The sequence below is a fragment of the Scomber scombrus genome, chromosome 11 (genome assembly GCF_963691925.1).
Source record: "Scomber scombrus chromosome 11, fScoSco1.1, whole genome shotgun sequence".
NCBI classification, from domain to species: Eukaryota; Metazoa; Chordata; class Actinopteri; order Scombriformes; family Scombridae; genus Scomber; species Scomber scombrus.
The window spans coordinates 15,961,487-15,986,089 of record NC_084980.1 but is presented as its reverse complement, the minus strand read 5'-3'; the positions used below and the strand labels follow the sequence as shown (position 1 = coordinate 15,986,089).

Sequence of the window (24,603 nt, the reverse complement as noted above, 5' to 3'; positions counted from 1 at the left end):
TATTCTTTAGTAATGAAAAAGAACCAGTAAGAGTAAAGATTAAGAACCAGGCCAACAAGAGTATGAATAAAGATAAAAGCCTAACATCCTACTGATTTTGGGAGGATGAGCAGGTTTTACATATTTATTACTTTGAGTTTGATCTTCAGTGATTCAGATTTATTCATTCATTTATTTATTTGTGTATTTATTTTTATTTATTTTTTTCATGTATTTATATATTTATTACCTTAGATGTTCAGATCAACAGCTATCCAGTTTCTAATAAAGTCAAAGACTGTACATGACAGTGTAAAGTTATTTCAGGGGGGAGGGAGCATGCAACATTTTTATTCACATTTCATTGAGATGTAATTAGGCTAATACCATAATGAATCAGTGTCATCCAACGGAATTACACAAGGGCAAATTCAAGCTCATTACCTCCTAATAGCCAAATGCACCTGCCAAAGACTACTCACAGTCTTGGGATATGAGTGATGCACGAAAAATTGCGTATCACCTTTTTTCCCTATGAAATATTTAAAAATAAGTTCTAGTGTGATTGTTGAGTTACATCCCATTGAGATAGGATTTATTATAATGAATATTTAATATGTCACCATACTAGCCTTTTAAAAAGGTAAATGTGTTCAAATATATGGTTAGAAGTAGTATGGAACGCATGAAAAATGTAGGTTATGCTACACAACTATAACAAAGCAAGGTTATGCTTACGATTAACAGGGGCATTATACTAACCTTTACAACACACACATATTACTTTGCTTGACTTCAGCTGCACACATATTACTTTAAAGACAGAACTGTATAGAATCACAGATTTCATTTTGCAAAGGCCTGGAGGCAGAGAGTCACTGAGGGAACCACCAGGGTTTTAGTGGACAGAGGAGTAGACTGAAAGGCAAAACCCAATTGAGTGTTTGGTTCTTTTCAAATGGAAAATCATATTGTAGGAATTTTAAAATTCAAAAAATTGCCTATTGGTTACATAAGGTAAACTACAATTAATAAAAGACAAGCTAGCCATTAGCAGAATCCCATTCCCCGATATCTCTAGCGTAGCAACAGGGCAGCACTGATATGTATGAGAATGGGAGGCACGGTCATGTGATGTGATGTACACACATAAAAAAGCACATAAATGGGTCTGGAGAGACTGATGGGATTTTAAAAAGCTTTTAGAGGGCATTAGCCTTGGGCTCTTTCCCACTGCACCTCAATGCCAATCTCAGAGCAGGAGGAGAGATGGAAGCAATAAGGGGAGAAAAAAAAATACACACCCACTGCAGCTACATAGCTCAAGCTAAACCCTTTCAATTATAGCCCTGAAGTAGAAGCATGGAGTGCCAAGAAAAAGCTCTCATCCATCCTTCTCCAGGAGAGGGAGTCTCCTCTACCGCTACTGAAATATCCTCTGAAGCACTCTCTGCACGAGGCTGTCTGGAAGTGCAAGTTCAAGTCTGATATCACTCCCAGTAGAACCAACATGTACATAATGGATCAAAGAAGGGGGATTGTGCAGTCTCACCTGTGTCCTGAGGGCCGATGGACTCTGTTATCTCAGTCCCATCCATGCTGTCCTCCTCATCCACAACAACCCTCCCTCTGGTGCGACCCCTAGGGTGAGGAAGAGACACAAACAAATAATCAGAGGCAGTGAAAAAGAACGAGACAAATGCCTGGGTTTTCCTCAGAAGGGGGGGCTGCCATTGCGGTCATGAATTAGTTAAATATAGTCACAGCTGTCACTGATTTTTAATGGAGGCACTCAAGCCGCTGGGCAAGGCGGAGAGGCGGTAGTGGGGGTGGGTGGGGGGAGTACAATACAGCCTGGTAGTATGTGTTGTTTAAAGATTGAGCCAGGAAAATCTGAACCGGATAGGGAATTAAAATAAAGTGCAATAGCCAAGAATTCAAGTAACATTGGCTACAAATAAATGAACGTGTCCTTGTAGGATGATTAAAACAAATCAAAATGAATTGATGCTCATACACCAGGACTAAGATGTGCATGTGGATTTTCAGTGCAACATGGGACAGATATCTTAACCATTAATACCTGGGACACAATGCCTCCCTCTACCTTGTGCATGTGATGTCCATACAGACAGTGTTGCAGCTGCGGCACCTTTTCTTTATACATAGAGTTTGACTTTGATAATGGCCATCAATAGAAAGGAAAAGGTAAAGAAGTGTGTGCTCAATTGTGACAAATAAATGATATGTGAGGCTAGAGCTGCCGCGGTTACCGCAGCACCATGCGAGGCAAGTTGAATGTTGCTTCACTGCTCAAGTGATGGGACATTAGTTTTTCTCTCAGGCATTCTTGACAAAGAATGACATGCCTGCCAAATGCTGACCAATATTCCTGCTATAAAGTTGGCTTTTTAATGACAACATTGGAATATACCACTACAGGAATAAATGTGTTAAAGACTGCATTGGCCTGAATATAAGAATTGTTTTACCCCCTGAGGAAATGTGTCTGAAATGTGACATATATTTGGGGTCAAGACAATTACGTCTTCAAAACATCAGATCTTCTTTTTAAATGGATAAAGTACTGGTGTAAAATCGACTCCTACACATAGTGTTGCATTATAGGTTGTTTGTATGCTTAATGTTGCTAAGCTAGCGAGTGTCTTAAAGTCTGTTTATGGTTAGTCAGCCCTAAAAATGTATGGTTAGTCCAGTTTAACCTGCAGGAGTTTCTGAGTTTCTGTGTAACGTGTTTTTCTACCACAGAGGAAATAGATTCATGATGAGTGAAAACGAGTCCAAACCGCCTTCCGACATCTCTACTGCAGAAAAAGAATATGTCAAGCTGCCAAATACCACTGTGCCTTGAGATAACTTTGTTGTGAATTGGCGCTATACAAATAAAGATTGATTGATTGATTGATTGACCGATGATGAGGAGCTCAAAAAGACTAACAGGTTGTCTTATAAATGCAAACTGAGAGAAAATCAATTTTGACTGCTTCCAAGAGGGAGATAGAAGAGAGTGAATCTGTAACTATACTATGACTTATATTATATTCAAAAGTTTTTTTCAAAATACAGGTGTTGGAAAAGGGGGGTCGACTTACACTCAGGGTTGACTTACATTCAGGCAAATTTAGTGTTTAGGAACCAATTATTTTATGACATCTCAGTGTTTCCCATACATAGACCAATGTGTGGCGCGGCGCCACAGAATCAACACCGAGCGCCACGAATTGATTCTGGGTTTTGTTTTTGTTTTTTTTGTTAAACGCGATTTTGAAATATAAATATCGTTCCGTTTATTCATCTCAGCATAGCACTTTCTCCCTGTTATTCTCGCACACACACACAACGAAAGTGTGTGCTGCATTCTGCCGAGGGCAGCACGAAGCGTGCATGCGCACGTGCACAAAAAACAATCGGTTTTCTATCGCTTTTGCGTGTCATATCAATGATATAATGTCACTGTGTGGATGATTAACCTTGTTGCAGTGTGCTCCCTCATTATAGTTAGTGAACTAACAGCTTCTACCTGCTCAGATCTCACAGTCAACAGTAGGAGATGAGGAGAGCAGCAGCTAGTAGCTAGTATGGAAGCCTAATGATGGTAAAAGTAAAACTGGTAACTACATAAATAAATCATTATTATTATTTATCTTTTATTTATTGTTCCAACAGCTCAGGTCGATTGAACAGAAAATTCCTTTTTTTGTGTAGCATACATGTGTATGTTTTTTTGTTAAAAGGTATCAGACATTAACATTTAGTTGTTTTGTTTAAATTATTATTTATAATTTAATATTACTTTAACAGCTCAGGGACGTCCAAGCAGCAACATGTTGTTTGAGCACTTTTTTGTTAGTTTAACTAATTTGTGCCGTTAGAAAAAAAGCAGCTCTGTGAGGTGAAAGCACCTTTCTTTCTGACGGGCATGGTGGGGTCTGGTTGGGAGTACTTCTGTCTCAGCTACATACAATCCTCACACAGGACAGGGTTGTTTTTTTAGTTTTTTTTTTTAATTGATTATATCGATTATTCCGCCTGTTTAAACCTCTGCTGTCACTGCTCCAAGCGAAGAAAATCCCTCCAGATTCCCCAAATGAGCCATATACAAACTAACTGTTAGGAGGGAAACAAACAACAAATAAGGAAAATAACAACAACAAATCATCCAGTGGAAGCAGGCAAAACTATTGGCAGGAGTCCTGGTTTGAACTAAAGTCACAGACAGTGAGCAGAATTCGAGAAAAGAAGTGCGTCACTGATTCCCCACCAGAGAGGCTGACTGCCCAGGCATGCACTGTGTAAACTGACCTGCAGTGACAACACTATATTTTTTTCATGGCTGTGACATATTCCACAGATAAAGATATTGAAACTATAGTAAAAGGTGTAATACTGCTGATATGATGTCAATATGAGTATCAACAGATCATTCTAACTTAGCAGAGAATCGCACATTATGCAGCTGAACCGCTAGATGGCGCTCTGCTGCAGCCGTTTATGTAACGCAAAATATGCGGCTCACGCGGGTTGCGCGGATGCTCTAATCTGTAAACATGGGCAATGAAATGAAATGCAAGAGGTTCTGCGAAACGCGTGCTGCTCACACATGTGTCCCAGGACTTAAAGTCCCTTGAGGGATGACAAATCATTAATGTCTAATGCTTGAGCCGAATTTTAAATCAAAACACTGGCATGAATTATTATGTGATAATAAGTCTGTAATTTAAGATAACACAGATATATAACCATGAATGTACATGAGTCATGATTGGTATCTTTAACAGACATATGCTTAGGGCTGTGATGTATATCAAATCCCAATAAAAAGGGCATTATTCATTGAAATACTGTGTTTCCAGTGTAAATTATTTCAGTTATATACAGTATTAGCTCCTACTGTACAGGATGTACACTAAACAGTATGTTTTAGTCCTTAATGTAATTGTTTTGAAATGAAAATGACATGATTTTGTGCAACCTTAAGTAAATGAAACAAAAACAAAGCAAAAAAAACGTTCAAAGTAAGTCCATGAAAAACAATTAAAAAGAGAATTATCCTTCTGTTTTTAATGATTTATAGTAGAAATAGAACGGTTGACACATACTTTTGGAAAATGTCTAAATACACTGACATGTCAGCCAATTAACAACAAAAAACACTGAAACTCCAAAAGTGATGTTACATGTTAGTAATGAAGTGATAGTTGTGCTTTCAGGACAGGAGGTGGGTGAAAAGGTCAATGCTCTAGTTAATTTTCCACTGACATAATTTGTCATCACATGCACCTGCAAGACCATCAAAAAAGTCATTTTGACAGGTCTAAGTGACATTAACCAAATTATTTACGGCTGCACCACGATTTTGTCAAAGACAATTCATTAGTGTCAGAAATATTTCACCCAGTAAAATGAACATCATTAAGGTTGTTGTATTACGTTTTCTAAGCAAAAACCAGAGGATGGTAAGAATTTGGATTTCTTGCACGTAATACTACTAGAAGCTAATCAATGTGTCCCTTTTTACATAAGTAATAATACTGCTTTACTTTAAATGAAAGTACACGGGGCGCGCAGGTGGTCGAGTGTTTAAGAGCGCATGCCACGTATGACCCTGGTTCAAATCCCGGCCAGAGGACCTTTGCTGCATGTCACACCCCCCTCTCTCTCCCATGATTTCCTGTCTATCCACTATCAATCAAGGAGTCTGTGCCTGATAAAAAAAAGGTAAATTGTAAATGAAAGTACACAAAAGAAAGTATGTAATCACATTACGGCTGAAATATACCGGGCATGGACACAACACGTCACTTGGCGGGATGGAGCAGGTTTTTTTGTTTTTACACCTGCTACACAAACTCCTTCTTTGTAGCATGTGGTTACGTGTCATTGAGTTTTACTAAGTGATAATTAAGTCGGCTATGCTGGGTCTGGAAGCGTAGACTATTTGAACTGGTACTGAAATAATTAAATCCATTTTTTTTAACTACAGGATCATAGATACACATTGATTTGTAGATTTATGTGCAATGGAAAAAGTCAAAAGTGTACACTTCTGTTGCCTCTGGTACAATGCGATTTATTTTAATAATTTTAAAGTAGTACTTGTTTTTCATACAGTTCTATTTAGTTTTTACCCATTGCCATGTAGCTCCACGTAAAGAGAGAGAGAAGAAGAAAAAAGCCACGTAAAAACAGAGATGAGCAGTGTGATACCCGCGTGAGTGTGCACAGATTCCATGGTCAGTAGCAGTTTCAGTTGATTTTAATGGACGTGCTCTGCTGTGGCAGACATGTCGATCCACGTCTGTGCCTGATGTATTTCTGCCATTAGATAACGTGAAGGCCCTGCCACGAAAAGCCCCTATTATTGTACAGGTCTGGTGAGCCGCCAGACCAACAAGAACATTTTATATGACAAAAATAAATCCAAATATTGATAAACTTGGAACTCAATGGCATTTGGGAGCCCCTGTGCAGGGCTGTTCTGAACGTGAGTCGACCTAGTGCCATTGCCTGGGAAACTCTTGGTAGCGAAGCTCCATTAAGGAATAGAGTAGGGCTGAAACGATTACTCAAGTAATTAGATTACAAAAAATAATCGAGGCAATTTTTATTGAATCGAAGCTTCGTTTAATTCATTTCATTGCATTATATGACATGCTCTGCTTGTGTTTTACACAGATGGTTATTACTGACGCACATCGCGTCACTCTGTATGTCATGGAGCAGTTTACTAGAGAGTGAAAACAATAAAGTGTGTGTGGCTTTAGTCGGGGGTGACACGGCGCACGCGCACACAAATACACTAGAAAATGATCGGTTTTCTATCGCTTATTTACACGTCATGTCTTCTTTTTATAACGTCACCGTGTGGGTCATTAATCTTGTTGTTCTAGTCTGAACTAACAGCTTCTACCTGCTGAGATCTCAGTCAGAAGTAGGGCCTGAGGTAGGAGGAGCGGGGGAATCTAGTGTACCTAATTTGCATGGTAGCCTAATGATGTAAAAGTTAAAAGTGCAATAAATGGGTTTAATTTAGATTTTTTGAATTGATTCGATTACTCGATTAATTGATGAAATAATCAGTGGAATAATAGATTACAAAAATAATCTATAGCTGCAGCCCTAGAATAGAGCAGTGTGTAACGTGTGTGAAATGAGTGAGTGGTTGAGTGAGTGGCAGAAAAGTCACGGTGGATGTGAATGGACGAAAAGGTCAATCTGGCAGTGAATGTACAGTACAGACTACAGTGTATCAGTTAATAAATGCTGCAGCTTCTCAAGACCAAGAAAAGTCATGTCTATTATTTTCCCCCCAAGTGCTGGAAAAGTGAAGAGGGTTAGCTCCAAAGCTAACCACAATGGCTTAGCTTAACCTGAAGACAATAAACAGAGAAATAGAGAATGGAGAAATGTGTGGCTGCTGAGTTCACGCTGTCCAATAACATCCAACAATTAAAAAAAAAAAACAACAAAAAAAAAAAACCCAAGACTCATCAAGATTTTCTTTGGTTGGCTACAGCACTACAAATGTGTAGCACCAAATATTAAACTGTTAAGTATTAAAAGCTGACATGTTTGGTCAGATTTGTAGTCTTATTCTTTCATCAGATAATTCTTGATGTAAATGAAAATTTTGCTAATGTTTTTACTTTCATTAAGGTAAATTTCTTGTCTAGCTGCTTGTGTTAAGACATATACAAAACACAAATACTCAATTTCTAAAGTCATTCACTTTTATTTGAGAACTCTTGATTCTTTTGTTACACTAAAAATGGTTTTCTATTTAAAAAAGTGTATATTTCTCAAAAGGGTATCAAAATTTTCAGTATCCATACCAAAACTCAGGTAATTTATTGGCACTAGTATCGAGGAAATTTCAAACAACATCCAGCCTTTTTCACAGTAACTGTTCAGTTATATAACACAGTTAGAGCAATAATGACCTTTTTCATTCAGTTTTAAAGTGTTTGACTGCCTTGTCCATCTGTTAAAACACTAAAATCTATTCCAAATGCAAAGTCAATTCCCGATATCGATATTGAATCAGCATGTCAACGGTGCAGAACAAGATTTTGTAATGTTTTTAAACGTTTCCTTACCTCTACTTTAGTGACATTTCTATGGAGCACTAATGCCACTTTAGTGCAGTTGGTTAAAAATTGCTTTTAAATTTCAATATTTGTTCATACTAGAAATAAACAGAGGCCGTCCAAATGTTGTGCAAACCTTCCTGCAACAGCAGCTACAGGCTGCCACTCCTTTCTTCCAGACGGTACACAAAAATTCTATAGGACACTATTCAAACACATCTACACATTAAAGTATCTATATCAGAGAAATGTAAATATTGGATCAGAACAATGTATTGGCAAATGCTCGTTAAGATGTTTATTGAAATCCTAAAACAAAAACATAAAAACAAACACATACAGTGATATCCCTTCTTATATGTCTACCTCCTGTTGAGGGACCCAAAAATATCTAATTTCTGGTTAATTTCTGTAGTGCCTGTAATCTTTAGTTAAGGGACCATAATCTGAAAAACTCCAACTGTAAAATAAGACAACCCAGTCAATATGGTGTGGGCCAGTTTGCTCTGTACTCTTATGATTCAACAAACCATTCAGATTTGACGTGCCCTTCTTACATCACTTGGGGCTTCCCTGAAATTGTACTGCTACCCATCCATATCTCTATCTGAGACTCCACCTACTGTATTTCCTAAGGTCCACCATTTTTTCTCTTGAACACTGGGTGGGACCCGGCTAAACTAAACTAAGCTAAGGGCAAAAAATATGTGCGTTTTACGTGGCTAGACTTGGGGAACAGAGCTACTGCTTGCCAAAAAACGACTGCTGGGAAGAGAGAGACGTTATTTTGAGTGTGGATGGAGCAGCTACATGGTTATCAGAGCTCTCATCGATCTGCACTCAATTAAAAGCATTTTAAAAGTCGTTTGCTTGTCATCTTGCAGTCAGACCTGACAAAGCATGGATTCAGACTTTTTACAAAGGCATAATAACGTATTATTTTGGCATCCATTTGATGTATTTATTGCAATTAAATCACAGTAAAAATGTAACTTTATTTTGGGTTCATTCAGGCTGAGCTTCATGAACTGTGCTGGTTAGGGACTAGTTGGTGCCTGCTGTTACTCGCTGGCTGTTTGGGGGCGAATAAACATTAATGATCCCGTAACGTAAGGCCTTTAGGGGTGTCTGCTGCACCATTTGTGAGCATTGCTAAGTTTTCTCCATCAGCCATGTTTCTCCAGGGTTCAGGCTCAACAGTTGCCATAGTAGCCGGCACACCTCGCAAAAGAGGGGGGGGGGGGGGGGGGGCCATTCTGAACAGGGCTGTTTAGACAGGATGAGAGGCCTGCTGTGGTCTCTGATCCTTGTGGTATTTTGACCAAAGTATGTCAGATACATTCTATTAAGACCCAAGGGAAGAGTGTTAATTTGTGGAAAAGGGGTACACAATGTGGCCACTTTAAATATACATTTTTTCCCTGTCATCACCTCTTTGAAGACGTCACTACTAACAAGGACCAAGGCAAGAAAAAAAGAAATTTTTAGTCATTATAAAGAAAGTATAACCCTTTCCACATCTTATAAAATGTGCCCTGTCAGCAAATCAGACAACCACATCTACATTTCCAAACGTACACCTGAGTGCCGACTCATACAGATGCGCACACACACAGCACATACACCCCTGTTTTACATACTGTATGGAGAGATCTGTCAGTGTCAGCATCCTCCAATGGGAGCTCTGTTAACCTAATCTTGGAAGCACCATGTGGAGGGGATAATTGTCATGGATACAAATTAAATAGCAACATCAATTGTTAGCATGCTAAGTGAGGAGAGCAAACACAGCCCAAATGAGAGCAGTGGGTCTCAGGGGTACTCAGGAGGATACAGGGGGTTGGAAGTGAGGGAGGAGATGGAGGGGTGAGGGGGGTGGGGTAATTTTCGGTGCCACTGGAGAGAGAAATCACAATTGGCTGGATGCCAAATCAACCCCTCCCTCTAAACGACTTCCATGTCAAGATAAGGAGCAACCCTATAACCCAAGAAGAGAAGAGAGCTCTAGCGAACCTTGGCTTAACTCACAATATCTGTAAGCTTGAATCAAACATAAATATCTTTATGTTCTGATTATATTGTATTTTAATAACTGTACAGCACTTTGGTTCAACTGAGGTTGTTTTTAAATGTGCTTTATAAATAAAGTTTGACTTGACTTGACTTGACTTTATAGAGTGAAAAATAAACAACATTTTTTTTCATTTTACAGATAGCTTAAAAAGGTGCACACAGTAATTGCTAAGCCAAAAATGGGCCACCTTTTTGTAGATTTGGATTATACCAACATTGAGATTTGACAGAGAGACTATGACAGAGTGTGAACTTGTGAACTCCCATTAGGAGAAATTATTTTCTGGCCCAATAACTTACGATTGAATGTGATATTTGAGAGGGAAAAAAACAGAGGAAAATTGACTGCAACACCTTATTTTTGTGTCACATTTGCACTGTTTAATATAGTCAGAGTATAATAAAGTGTATACTTATCTTAACACACATTTGTGTATGTCAAAATATACTATTCATCTCATTAAATAACATACATGTTGAGACAAGGAAAAATAATCAGAAAAGCCTATAGATATGTAATGAGTTACACACATGGGTCATAAGACATAAGTAAAATATCAGAGACATGTATAGCTAGGAGCAGCTACACACAAAGCATAGCGACCCAAGCTAACCTTGAGTAGGATAGCAGAATAAGTAAGCATTTTATCCAAAGATACAGAGTACAACCCCCCGCCTGTCTCACAGACTTCACCTCACATCTTCACTGAAAATCATTTTACCTTCTATAGCTAAATGACATTTAAGTAGTTTTCGAATCCAGAAAGAAAACCCCAAAGCAGAAATTAGCTGAGTGACATTTTCATCTGTGCCAACAATTTTATGTAGGTGAACAAACTAGTTGGTGATGACGTCTTCTAGTAGATTGCTAAATAACACACACACAGTCATCATACAGTAGACAGCTGCTCTAAAAAAGGCGTCAGATTGCAGAAATTTCAGCCCTGAGAAAGCTAGTTTTGAGCACTGACAAATGCTCAAGACTTATTCAACCCTATACCCTGCACAACGTATCCCCCCCACAGTCCCACCACAGGGAGAGGGAGAGAAAAAAAAAGGAAAAGGTGAAAATAATGCTGTGGTAAGTAGTCCCAGCTCAGAGGGCGCTGCCTGGAAAACCTGACAAGGATCATGCTGTTCTGGACTGGACTGACTGTGTGGACAAATCTAGTAAATTCCAACAACCAGGCTTACAAGAGCAATTTTATGACATATCCCCCTTTTGTCTCGGACTAATTCGTTTTAACACATGACACAGGTAATTTTAATATTTATACACACTGCTTATATCCACTACAAGAGGAAACCAGTTGATCTGAAGATAGCTCTGCGAATTTACGACTAAATGACTACTACGACTCTGTGCTGCCAAATACGTAGTTTTAAGCCATCAGCCTACTGTTGTTTAAATCAATGGTGTGATCAGAGTTTAGGGTGTAATAAATTGGCTGAAACCGTACAAGTGCTACAATGTGAGGGCCATCTACAAAGCTCTGATCCCTAACAGTTGGTATTGAGGAGGCTCTAAAGTATATAGGATGCTCTAAAAGCATTTGAATTCATTGTTGAACCTCCTGGAGAGGCGTTTAACTAAATTCTATGGAATCTGAGATGGGATAAGTGATTGCAACATCAATATTGAGCAAAATAACAATCATTTTAGCCATGATCTGCATCTTTATCACAAATCTGTTTTTATACAAGCAACTGCAATCTTCCTCCTGACCAATAAAACAAACAACTCGAACGCACATCTCTGCTGGTGGTTTGTTCTTGACCGTTTCATCAACATGAAGCAATTCAAGTCTGTCCCAGGTCATCCTTCCACTGTGGCATTAACCTATCGTCTGGATGCTTGCAGATTAAACGATCCATTGGGAGCAGGGTATTAAGATTGATTGAGAGGACAGACTAAGGAGAGAGTTAAGAACCTTGCAGGCATTATATTACAGAGCAGCTCTAAGCTGCATTATATGTTGCTATGGAAGTCACACAGAAGCCAGGCGCCTTGTACAATGCTTCATAACAATTCCTCTACTGGCATTACCTGAAATCATGCTGCTGTGGAACTATTAAAATCATTAAGACAAAACCCAGGGCATTTATTCAGAAAGAGCTAAAAGATGATCATTGTTTCTGTGATGTTAGATAAAAACATCAAAAAATATTTTGTATACGAGAAATATCACATTAGACATGTCATGTATAATTATTTGGTTACACCACTTGATTATTTGAGTTCTATTTGACTTTATTTGAAGTCTATACAATCTTTGCGTTCCAATGACCTGCAACCCTGTTAAAAAAACATCCTTTTAAAAATATTCTTCTTTGATGCATTTAGAAAAATGTTTCAAGCCCAAATTGTCTTCATCAGAAACAGAGGCATTCTTGCACACAGTCCAGCTGTCCAGCCCACAACTTAACCATTTTGGTTCACGCTCAAATAGCGTCATTTTCGGCTGCAGCTGTCTCAGCAAAAAAACAACAACAACTGTACACAGGGCTTAAAATTAACACCCGCCATTTGCTAAATGCGAGTAAAAATATCTTTTAACGAATAAAATAATTAGGTTGCTCGCCGTTGGCTGTCTGCTGAAATATGCCTGCTTCACTATATAACTTTCATCATTAATGCCATAGACAGTAAAACACACACAGACTACAGCTACAGCAGGTCTACTGATCTCGTTTCGAATTTCAACATTCGTTTTCGAACATTCGAAAACGTATCAGAAAGCGAACAGAGCTAGCTAGTAGTAAGGTTAAGTTAACAAGAATTTTTGGTGGTTGTTATCTCAAGTTTTCAAGTATGTAACGACACATTGTGAGTACAGCAACCAGCAAAGAGAAGAAATGAGGAGAGCTGTGGAAGTACCGCTACACCAAACAGAACATCTAATGAGAAATGGCGTTTCACTGACACAGGAGTGAGGAGAGATTGGCTTTTATACAACAGCAGTGCTAACACCATGAGTTGCAGCAACTGTGGTAGGACAAACCGAACATGTTCATTGTTGTTGTCAGAACAAGTACTATGAAAGTAGAATATATTAAAGACCACGAAAAATCAAAAAAATCAAACACCCACGTCAGCGCAGTCAAGATTTCCACGGCGGCAGTGGTATCAATAGCTTTAACATCAACTGTACAGGGACTCACCGCTATGAACAACCCGACTGCAGCGAAAATAAGAGACCTTTTCCGTACAGTCCATGCCTTGGCTAAGCGATCCAGACCTCCCTCAGACTTCGTGTGGATGTGTCAGTAAGTACTTTCATTTACTTATATCCGCATTAGACAGTTTTTGTTAACATGGCCCTTACCTTAGTAGTGATGTTTATCTCTGTTGGGCCACCTAGCATGACATTACTAAGCAGCTAATGTTAACATCATGTTAGCAATCGTTACCGTAGCGTTAGTGAGTCAACATAACAGTAAACATAGTTACATTAACAACGTATCCTGGTAAGGTTACCTAATCACTATTTGTATATCAGGCTGACAAGATGTTGTGTGTGTGTGTGTGTGTGTGTGTGTGTGTGTGTGTGTGTGTGTGTGTGTGTGTGTGTGTGTGTGTGTGTGTGTGTGTGTGTGTGTGTGTGTGTTTACACAATTTTAGTAGATGGGATAGCAACTAATCATGGATCATTTCCTTGTCACCTTTCCATATTTCTCAGATTGGATGAACAAAAGTGTGTTCAAGTGGGGGGATCATATCAGAATTCTGTCGAGGCAAGGGTGTTTCTGCACTACATTGCACAAATTGAAAGACTGGAGGTCAAGGCTGGATGCTGCCATTGCCATTGGCAGGTAGGTCAAAAAGTTAATTTTATACCCTGACTGTACAGTACCTAATCAACACCAAATGGCAAACTGGCACATTTAGCAAGTAGCTTATGAACATAGTCCTGCGTTTAGCAGCTAAGAAGGCAAAATACTTTCCCCTGGCAGTTGGTATAGACCAAAAACAGCTACATTTGTTGTTGTTACATGACTCACCGACACACAAGTGCAAATGAATGTTTCTTCATAATTGCTGCAACTGTTTGCCAAAACGTTATATATACACCATATTAACTTAAAATAGTGAAATGCCAATGTTGTTGGTTTACACTGGAAGTGGGCGGAAAACCCAACCCCTCCCAAAAAACAAAAACAAACAAAAAAACAGTTAATGCAGGTTGGAATTTCTGGTCATTAAAATGAACTGTAGATAACACGAAAAACACTGGAATTTTAGAAATGCAACAGCATTTAGATTAGAAAAACGTTTCAACCCAAGGGGAGTGTTTCCATGACTCAACTTATGAATGTGTCATGTCCAACTCCATCTCCAATGGTGCCCATTGCCTCACCCTATATCAAAGGACCACGTCATCCTCCATTCAGAACAACACAGATCACATCAGGGGGTCTATCTATTCATCCGACCCTACTTCACCAACCTCCTCTAGACCAGGGTTGAACGTGGGTGAGATGCTGCCCAGCAATGGTGAACTGGAAATAATCCAGTTACACCAATGTTTACATGTAATTTAACCAGCTAGCCAAAGGGAGAAAGAGACAGCAAATACTCCTTTTTACTGTTTTATTTTCTAACAGTAACAACTAGAGTGACAGCTGTCTCATGAATGGGTCCAATGGGTTATAATCATGGACTTGACACCTGGCTGCAAGACCATTGCTCAGGCCCAAAAGAGACATTTAATGCTTTTTGTGATTTTCTGTATTTTATACACTATTATGAAGTCAAAAATCTATGTCAACATGGTCAAGTTCCAAAATGTAAGATTAAATGCTCCCCACAAGTCAAAAGCCCAGGCTTCAAACTGCTCTGAACGCTACGTCTACGTAAAGTCTTTTTTTACCTTGCCGACAAGCTCACATCAGCTCATTGTTTATGACTATAAACAGCCATCTGTTCACCTCTGTCCTTTATCACTAAGATTTTTCCATGCATTGTTTGCGTTCTCCACTCCCATATTTCGGAAATTCATCTCAAAAATGAACAGATATATTTGGGAAGTTGACATTTCAAGTAAAGCACAAGAAAAAGCAGTGAAATTGGATTCTGTGCCATAAAGAGGAAGGAGCTAAAGAGTTTTGTACTGAAAATCATGCAAAAATCTCCAATTAGTGCCTCCAATTTAAAATATAGACGTGTAAATGTGTGTAATTTATAAAAATTCGAGAAAGCTGTAATCATCAAGATAGGTGCATTTCTTTGGAATATGAATAAATATTTCTTTATATTAGGTAAAAACATACTTCTTTCTGTTCTTGGATGTTGATGAGGGTGGCGCCTGGGGAAGGGTGGCGGCAGCATCCTTGCGCGGCCTGCCACGTGGTCGCTTGTCAGCGTGGGCAGGACTCCCTGTGGATGTGGCCCCTACACTGCTGGAGGATGGTGAGGGTCCCTGGTCAGAGGGCTCCACAGTCTTATCCTCTGATGACATTCTGAAATGAAAAATGAAGAGAATGAGACAATCGTAAAAAGGTGTTTCACTGCAGATAACCTCAGCTTGGAAAATGAATTATTTTCAGACAGAAGAAAATCAGGTACTCATTTTCAGCTCCTTGGATTTTAGATTGTTAACAAGCTTTCAGAGAGGGGAGGAAGGAGATGGTGTGATGGGAACATTCAAGTCCATAGTGTTTGAAGAACATGTCATGAACCTTTCTTCATTCATATATCCACAGAATGTTTAACCCTTTCTGAGACTTGGACAAACTGAAGTGTCAGGACAGAGTTGAGGGTTTTCCCATATCACATACAGGATGTGGTCGGTTCAATAGCTTATATGCAATTAAGCACATTTGAAATGTAATTGATTTTAGTACACTTATAACCAAACTGCATTTTTTCCTTGTGATCATGTGTCACTTTGCGGCACACCCTGTTAGTAGTGGAAAACACCTCGTTGTTTTTCTCAATCATATTCAATGCAGTTTATAGTATGTGCCAAAGGTGTTCTGCCATTTGTCCACCTCAAGCATTTCTTGCAGATTTAGTCGAAGCACCTAGAGTTAAAAAATATTTAAATCTGACCAGAGAAACGCTCATCAACTCAGCCTTTTCTTTCTCTCAAAGTATGACTCAAAGAGTGGCAGCAATCGTTTCTCTTTACTAGGGACGTATCAATGCACCGTGGCATGAGTTATCGCAATTAAAAAATATAACTATATTAAATCAAGTCAATTCAAATCATAATCTCCTGAGGATGTAGATGTAATTTACTGATGTTAACACAGAGGGCGCAGTCAAGCTCATTTCAGTTTGCTTGGCTGACCTGTTGTTGACTCGCTGACGCAAGGGCCGAGTTTTTGCAAGAAAATTAACGAGGATGTTAACATAAAAAGCATTCCGTCTAATTTTCAGTCAGTTGTATGGCATCAGATCTGTGGTTCCTGTACGTATGAGGATGTGAAGATATAACTTAAAAGAAGCCCTGCAGAAGACTGACAGAGTCACGATAACCACAGACTGCCAGACAGCAACATAACTATACCAGTCCACATCATCGACTGCCAGAGGGAAATGGTGAGTTTTGTTCTGCAATCAAACGCTGACCGAGATACTGCTGCGGTGTTGAAAGCGGCTGTTAATGAATGGGAGCTCACTGCCGTTGTTGCAGACAATGCTACAAACATGGAAGTAGCAGCGACGAGCGAGTCCGGGCTGGATCTGCATGTTAGGTGTTTAGTCCTCACTTTGAATGTCGCCACCCAGGCGGGACTGGGGGTTCCCCAAGTTAGCCGTATAACTGAGCTGTGTGAGAAGAGTTGCAGCTTTGTTTCACTGCCACCGTGACAATGGTGTCAAAACAAAAACTGCTCAGACTGCCACTGCATAAACTTATGATTGACATAAAACCCATGTCGTTCTGTGGGGCAGCCAACTCACATGTTTTTTTTAGGGTTTTTTTAATGGCTTTTTATGTAAAGTTTACGCTACACCTCATCTTTATGTTGTTTATACAGTTAAGATATTCTGATTTAGGCATGCTTATTTTTCAATTTAGTTTAAAGAGGGCAGATATCTACTTGTTTAAAAAGCAACATTTTTGAAGTATTTTAAGGTTTTTGATGTTATATTTTTGCATTTTGCACTGGAATTAAAAAGAATAAGGGAAAAAAAGTAAGAAACAAGGAAATCATTTCAGAATTGTTTTATGTAAATTGACATCCTGAAGAAGGAATAAATAAGAACTCTATTTGTTTATTTTCATTCTTTCATTGTGTAATATACTGTGAGCGTATCAAACACTGAGCTCTGTATCATCTAACAAACTGAATTGTGTGTTGACTGTATTGCTACATTCCTACTCTTTACAGAAAACATTGATCAATCATTTTAGTCATTGTTGCGACAAAAAATGCTAAAAAAAAAAAGTGCTCGATTCAGCTTCAAAAATAATTTATTGTATTTTCTGTCATTTGTGGTAGTAAACTGAAAACATCACTTTTGTCTCTGGGATATGGTCATTTTTCACTCATTTTCTGACATTTTATAGACAAAATGACTTAAAGAATAAGCAGTAGATTCATCGAATATGAAAATAATAATTAGTTGCAGCTCTAATCCCCATACAGTCTCTGTTTGAATTAAGCCATTGTGGGCAATGCTGCACATCAGTTAAAGAAAGGACTGCTTCATGGCAACATTGGATTTACAGGACTTATGCAAAAATGTGATGAAGCACCTTGACTTTTCACTGAAATGTTACATACAGGAAACAGTGATCCATGAGTTTCCCCACATCATCTAATCCTCATCCAAACTGAGGCAAAGATCGCATGGGTTGAAAATGAGAAAAACTCTGTTACTCTACTTCACAATTGTAAACAGACAGGAGCAACAAGGAGAGGGCCCTTTGGAAAATAAGAGTAAATAATTAGGCTCCTTGTAGGTTTGGTTATCAGTTTGTTTGAATGTGTGTGGAAGGCAAAAGCCAAATTATCTGCTGTCTGTTTGCGTTCAAAAATGCAAAAACACTTCAGCACTTAACTTACCACAAATATAACCAGAAGAAAAAAATATTTCTATTGTTTCCGAATAGTTTGGTCATTAGATATGACTGTGTTAGAGTTCACTTCAACACTTCAAAAACACCACTTGCTCCAAGCTCCAGGAAAACTCATGCAACTACGCATTTCTCTCACATATCCTGATGCAATCAGATGTCTAATACAGGGGCTGGCCTTTCTTCCATAACGTGTTTTGGATTCCAGCCTGTATTACTTAATTCAACTCAATGAAGTCTCCAAAGATCGCCAGGCACAACAACATAATGTTTACTGCTGGCCATCACCATAGCATACCACGGCATAGGTTTCTGCCCCTTTTAATGCAATGAAACCCAACTGTACAGAGCTCTACACTTAAAGTTAAGTCGCCACAATCCACCGGCAGTAGATATTCCAATAGATATTCCCCTTATCTACTGTTATGATGCTTATGGTGCAGAGCGTTGGCCAACACATTGGTTCAAAATCTCCCATAGGTGTTCAGTTGGGGTGAGATCTGGTGCCTGTTAAAGCCATATAATATGAACTTAATCATTTTAATACTCTAACCATTCAGTGACCCCCTCAGGCTCTCTACGTATGCATCTGCATTTTTATGTTTCTCATGTATTCAGATTTCTATGTTTTCCTGTGTTGTGCAAACTGCTTTAACATGTATGCCTTGTAACCATTAAGTCTTTCTCAACACAGAAATGCAGTGAGACCTTCTGTGCTGCAAGCAAGGCATGCAAATCAAGTGTTTTGTTCATCAGTGAGAGCTAACCTGTTGCTTGACAAGAGGTTTGTGGAGATTGTTTAGTTTTTTGCCGTTTCCAAGCTAACTGTATACTACCTGCCCACTGCCCAGCACGCAATGGAAAATGGGCACCCTGTTGATACTGAATGCATTTCTGCTTAGCTTTTTATTGTCCTGAACTGTTTTTAAGGTTCAAGTCCTTTTTCTTCCATCTTATGTGCAGAACTTTAATGATTGTGGCAGTGGACTACAAGCACTGGACTGTAAACGCTGTCAAAACGCTGAGTTCACAGCAGTGCTGAGTATCATCCAGAGTAGACAGACACGGACAAAGGTCTGCTGCTGCTGCTGCTGCTGCTGCTGTTGTTGTTGTTGTTGTTGTTGTGTTGCTTTAGCTACACAACACAAGTGGCGTATACAAGGACAAAGATAATAGGAGGTTGCAATAGCACAACTTTTACTTTTCTCAGGTATTCAGTAAGTCTCAATAGGATGTTCATATTGGTTTGTGTCTGTGTGGATGTGTAAGTACACAGCCGCTAACATATTAGCTATAACTGATTGATAAACCCATGATATATCAGGGCTATGTTTCTGTGAGTGGATTTTGGAGTAGTCAGATACATTTAACTCTACAACCTCATAGAATAACTTATGACCATTTCTAAAAAAGTAAACAAAGTAATACTACTCAATGGTAACAGTTTAATTTACACAGTGGCACTACTCATCCATCATTTCTATTTCATGATTGTATAGTGACATGAAAGGTTTTATGGTTAATTGAGTCTTGTGACCAGGCAGTGATGCAGTATTACAGATGTGAAAATATCATTACACCCTTGTAGAGCCTTGCTGTGCTTGGTTATAAATATGCTCTAAAAAATTGTTAATGATTGAAATTAAACCTAATTGATATAACACATTCATTTTTCACATGTTTACAGTTGTGTTCTTATTTTTTTTTTTTTAATATGAACCACCCCATGTGGCAAAAGAATAGACAAACAGGGTATATGTTTTTGCCCCGCATCAGTCATATAGTAAGTAAAGTACTTCAAAATACCACCAAAGCTTGTTTTTTTTGGTTTTTTTACCCCCAACAATATTAATTTTAACAGTTACTTTTGTCTTCTTAAAACACTGCAAACAAGGCATTTATCTTGTTTATCTGTGCCATAATGTATCAGACTAAATGATGACTAATCTTTAGTATGAGACAGAAAAAAAATAAACTTAGCTAGTTTTCTTTTTCAGTAAAGCAATCGACCATGGTTACTGGTTAGCCTTATTTGCCTCATTGCATTTTGTAACATTAGCAATACGACATTTGTACATTACAATGTCCGTGCTGAGGTGTTGCTGCCCCACATTACATGAATTTACTTCTTAACTAGCAATGTTACATTAAACCATTATTACTTAGACATCAATGCTTTTGGAGGTTAGGTGTAGTGGAACTGACACCATCTTTCACTGCCTATTCAGGGTAATTATCTTTTTCTCTTATGTCTATATTGGCCTCCACCTACCTCCAGGCTCTTTGGACAGATGGTGGTCCAATAACACAAGAAATATAAGTCATTAAAAGGGTTAGACGGTCAGTACAGTTATTCTGCCACTATGAATTTAATCTCAAATCCTTAAATAAGAAAAATGGACTTCCACTGTTCCCTGAAACACTGCAAGTGGTGGTGTAATTAATTGGATAAGGACAATTTTACTAACCAGCTTTACAACCAGGTTAGCATCAGCTGATAGTGATGAGGAAAAACGTTGATTGTTGGGGCATCTGAGGTTAGGATCCGGTGACTACTAGGCAGTCACGACCACCACGGGCACAATTGGAGAGATGCTAACGTTAGCTTTTGTTAACTCAAGCTTGGGCACAAAGCAGTTGCACACAGCTAACGATAGCTGCTGCTGCTAGCCTGTTGTGTTGAACTCTGTCGCCTTTCTTCGGCAACCACATACAAAAGTAACAAGAGGGGATCGCGTGAATGAGGCAGAAAAAAGGCAGAAAGAAATGACACCCGACGTTCATGTTTGTCTCACAATAGCAGCTTCGACTTGGCTTTGAGAGACATTAAGGCAGACAACTTTGAAAGTGCCCCACACAGCAAACAGGTTAACCTACCTATGGTTGCAGTTAGTTGGCCAACTCAGCGTACCAACTAACGCCTACGCCAAAACACCAAACATTGATGCTTCAGCCTTTTGTTTCCTCGCAGCTTGAGTTAAATGTTGCAGACTTGGGATGGTGGTCAACTTAACGGGGAACCACAACTACACTATCCGTGAGACAACTTCCAACTGGGGTACAGGGCAGTGGATGAGCATTAAAACACACACACACACACACACACACACACACACACACACACACACACACACACACACACACACACACACACACACACACACACACACACACACACACAAAGGCTCGGTCTATTCAATGAAACGGAACTGTGTTAGGGAACTACAATGCTACACAAAAAGTGAAAATGATACGCTACACAATGACGTAAGCTTTAGTTTAGGCTTTTCGTTGCCGTCTAATGTTAGTTGTGTGTGACTGTCGGTCGAGTATTTTGTGTTAGGAGGTGAAAATAGTTAACCACCGCCACACATCTCATTATATAGCATCCATGAGCCCCTCTATTGAATGCTCCGTTCTGTTGAATAGTCTGAGTCATGAAAACCAAGGCGGCGACAAACCCCCAACATCAGACTGGAGATGGATAATGTTGGCTCAGCTTTGGTTCAGAAAGGTGCATGCCAAACAACTCTAGCTTACATTAGAGACAATTAAACTTCTCATTTAAGGCTTACCTTCCAGCCCTATGAATAGCGAATTATCCTCTTCATGTCCAAAATACTGGAGGGGGGATGAAACGTCGCACTTTTATCAACCAGCTAGCTAGCGAGCTAATTTGAGCTAGCTAGCCTCTCTCCAATGAAGCAACACCGCAGTTCTCAAAAATGCATAACGCATATCATGATATTCCGACGTTGCAAGGTTATTCCCAACTTTGCCCATTTGATGGAAAAACAGCTGATGTAAATCCAACAGAAAACCGCTTCACTGGCACATGCATTTGTATGTGTATGTGTGTATGGAGAAGGGGGGGGGGTCACTTTCCTTTCTCCAATGACAGCTGTCGTCGCACGAGTTCGGGTTATATAGCTAGTTGGTGTTAGCCACCCAAGTCTACGGCCAACAATTTTACCATTAACATTTAAAAAACAAAGCCCCAAAAAATCCAAAGCCGTCGCAACAGTCAGCACTCCAAAACTGAAACTTTACGGTGGGAATCCACAAAAAATGTACAGCGACGCACAACGCAAATGTTGGGTGCCGACCGCTTGGTTTGGCAACTGGTCCTATTTTCTTCAGCTGCGACAAGCTGCGGGACCGAGCGCACAGTTAGGACTGCCACGCAGTAACCGCCGCCTCCCAGGACACGTAAAAACAAACATTAGCTTTCTAAAAAAAACAGCACTCCGCCTGCCACACTGACCGAACTGCGAGATGACTATGAAATATCACAAAATTAAGTTGAAGATGACGCTTCGGTGTACTCCATAACGGTGGCCATATCTAATGATAAGTGGCACCGAAGCACAGCCCCCTCTAGGCTCCTCAAAAAGTAGATCCACCTCCCCCTTCCACAACTACGACAGACAAACCCTCCTGGATCGGTGTGACTCGCCGCCAAGAAGACGTTTCGTGAATGCAGAAAATGTTGAATAACATCGATGAGAAGTAATGGCAAACACACAACGCAAACCATTTGTCAATTTCTTCAAAATACTCTCTGACCCTGCGGAGGGATATGGGCATTTAGTAAATAAAATAATGACTAGGAGGGCTCAAAAAGATGGAGCCTGGATTGAAGCCGGGTTGGATGGGGATTGCCAGCCCTTAATGCTACAGCTCATGCAAATCTTTGCCAGCAGAAGCAGCAGCAGCAGCAGCTGTAGTGACTCCAAACAGGCATCATCAGCCTTCTCCAGTGGAAAACACAGCGATAGATTAACTTTAATACGCGGCGTGGTGGTTCAGGGCTCGTCCTGATAGCACACACTCAAATAGCACACAACCAAATAGCAAGCTAGCCTATGACAACGTCTCCTCTCTCCCCCTTTTTTCTTTCTCAGACAAACACATGGGCGTAACACTGATGCAGGCATTGCAGACATTAGGTGTTTAGTGGAGGTGGTTTGCAAACTGGCAGACATACTGTACATGCAAGGGTTAAATTTCGGAAAAGCCCCCAGGGGTCGACTTCCAGCGGCTATACATAATATGTAAGAGCCAGTTGGTGTTGCGTATTTATTTGCATTAATGCTGTTTTGGGGCTTTTGTGCAGTTTTAACTTACTGAGTTTCTTCGAGTGTAGCGGTCATAATATTGACTAGAAATAAACACAGCCCTATTCCTTTAAATGGTAAGCCTTGGCACCTCTTACCTAGACTATGAGCGCCTCCTGCTGGACATTATGACACAAGACAAACAGTGTATGCAATTCATTATTATTTTTTAATTAATGTGAATAATGTGGAGACAAGCAAAGCAAATCATGTTGCAGAACTGATGGATGAGAAAAGAAAATCTGTATAAGTAAAACGAGTGGAGAAACCTGAATGGAGACGCCTCCAGCTATGTGGCTCAGTCAGCAGATATCAAACCAAATACACACCAAAGGGAGACCCTTACAGCCTTCACCATCGTCATCATCATACATCATACATCAATTGAGGGAATATCTTTTGGGAGAATCGTGATACTGGTCCAAGTTTCAGAGACTGCCCAACACGTACAATAATACGTTAGTCAGGGTTTCTTTTTTCTTTTTGTATTACAGTCTGTAATACATGTGTTATGTACAACATGCATTACAGACTGTAATAATAGAACAAGAAATAACATGAAGAATAAGGGGTCAAGGGTAGTAAACTAAACTATAACTACTGAAATGAAGGAAAGTAAAACAGAGAAAAGGAGGAGCAAAGGAGATTTTAAGTAAAGCCTACTAGTGTATAAAATATGTCATATGGGCAAAAAACACTGCAAGTATACTTCAGCAGCTCCTTTCAGTATGCTGTGGCCTTTCAGTAAAAGCAGGAAATACAATAGGAATTGGCCCATATATGTTACAGAATGAAGCAAAGTGCCTAAAACAATATGGTCTTTTTTCTTCTTTTTTCTTTGCTGTTCTGCATGGTTGAAAATGAGGGTTGGGAAATAAAGAAACCCAGCAATAGAACTTACTTATTTCAATAATAATTGGGTTATGCACAAAGACTGTTTATTTATCACATAATTCGTCAGCAATGTTTCATTAAGAGAAAAGAATAGGTTATTAACATCTATAAAGACTGTGTAGTCTTTATATATGTAGTCAATTATTTAATGAGACACTGTGTAGTATCATGGACAGCTTTGTGGCATCAAAAGTCACATTTCTGGTCAGCAGTGCTGCTTGACAACAGTGAAGCGTGAAACACTGCACATACAGTTGTCACTTTCTAAATTATGACCTTGGAGCTGGTGTACTTTTACACCACTAACCACCATTGACCTAATTACCTTGAAACACACAAAGCTGCTGTTAGGGTTGTGACCCTAATTGCGGCCCTTATTCCTACATGGCAAAGCTAATACAGACA

General features: G+C 39.4%; 1 protein-coding gene across 14 annotated transcripts in view; it reads right to left on the bottom strand.

Moving 5' to 3' along the window:
* The window catches only part of kmt2cb (lysine (K)-specific methyltransferase 2Cb), an 86,706-nt gene extending 64,144 nt beyond the window's left edge, over nucleotides 1-22,562 (bottom strand). For 8 of the 14 annotated variants that reach the window (XM_062429773.1, XM_062429778.1, XM_062429777.1 and 5 more), the window contains exons 1-3: nucleotides 21,763-22,562; nucleotides 15,432-15,620; nucleotides 1,532-1,620 (exon numbers count right to left, since the gene is read on the bottom strand). In XM_062429773.1, coding sequence (XP_062285757.1) covers nucleotides 1,532-1,620; nucleotides 15,432-15,619 — 277 coding nt within the window. In that variant the 5' untranslated portion in view covers nucleotide 15,620; nucleotides 21,763-22,562. Of the gene's footprint in view, nucleotides 1-1,531; nucleotides 1,621-15,431; nucleotides 15,621-20,655; nucleotides 20,768-21,762 lie in introns of those variants that run through there. The other 6 variants (XM_062429779.1, XM_062429780.1, XM_062429786.1 and 3 more) reach the window with 3 other exon arrangements.
* Nucleotides 22,563-24,603: the final 2,041 nt, after the last annotated feature.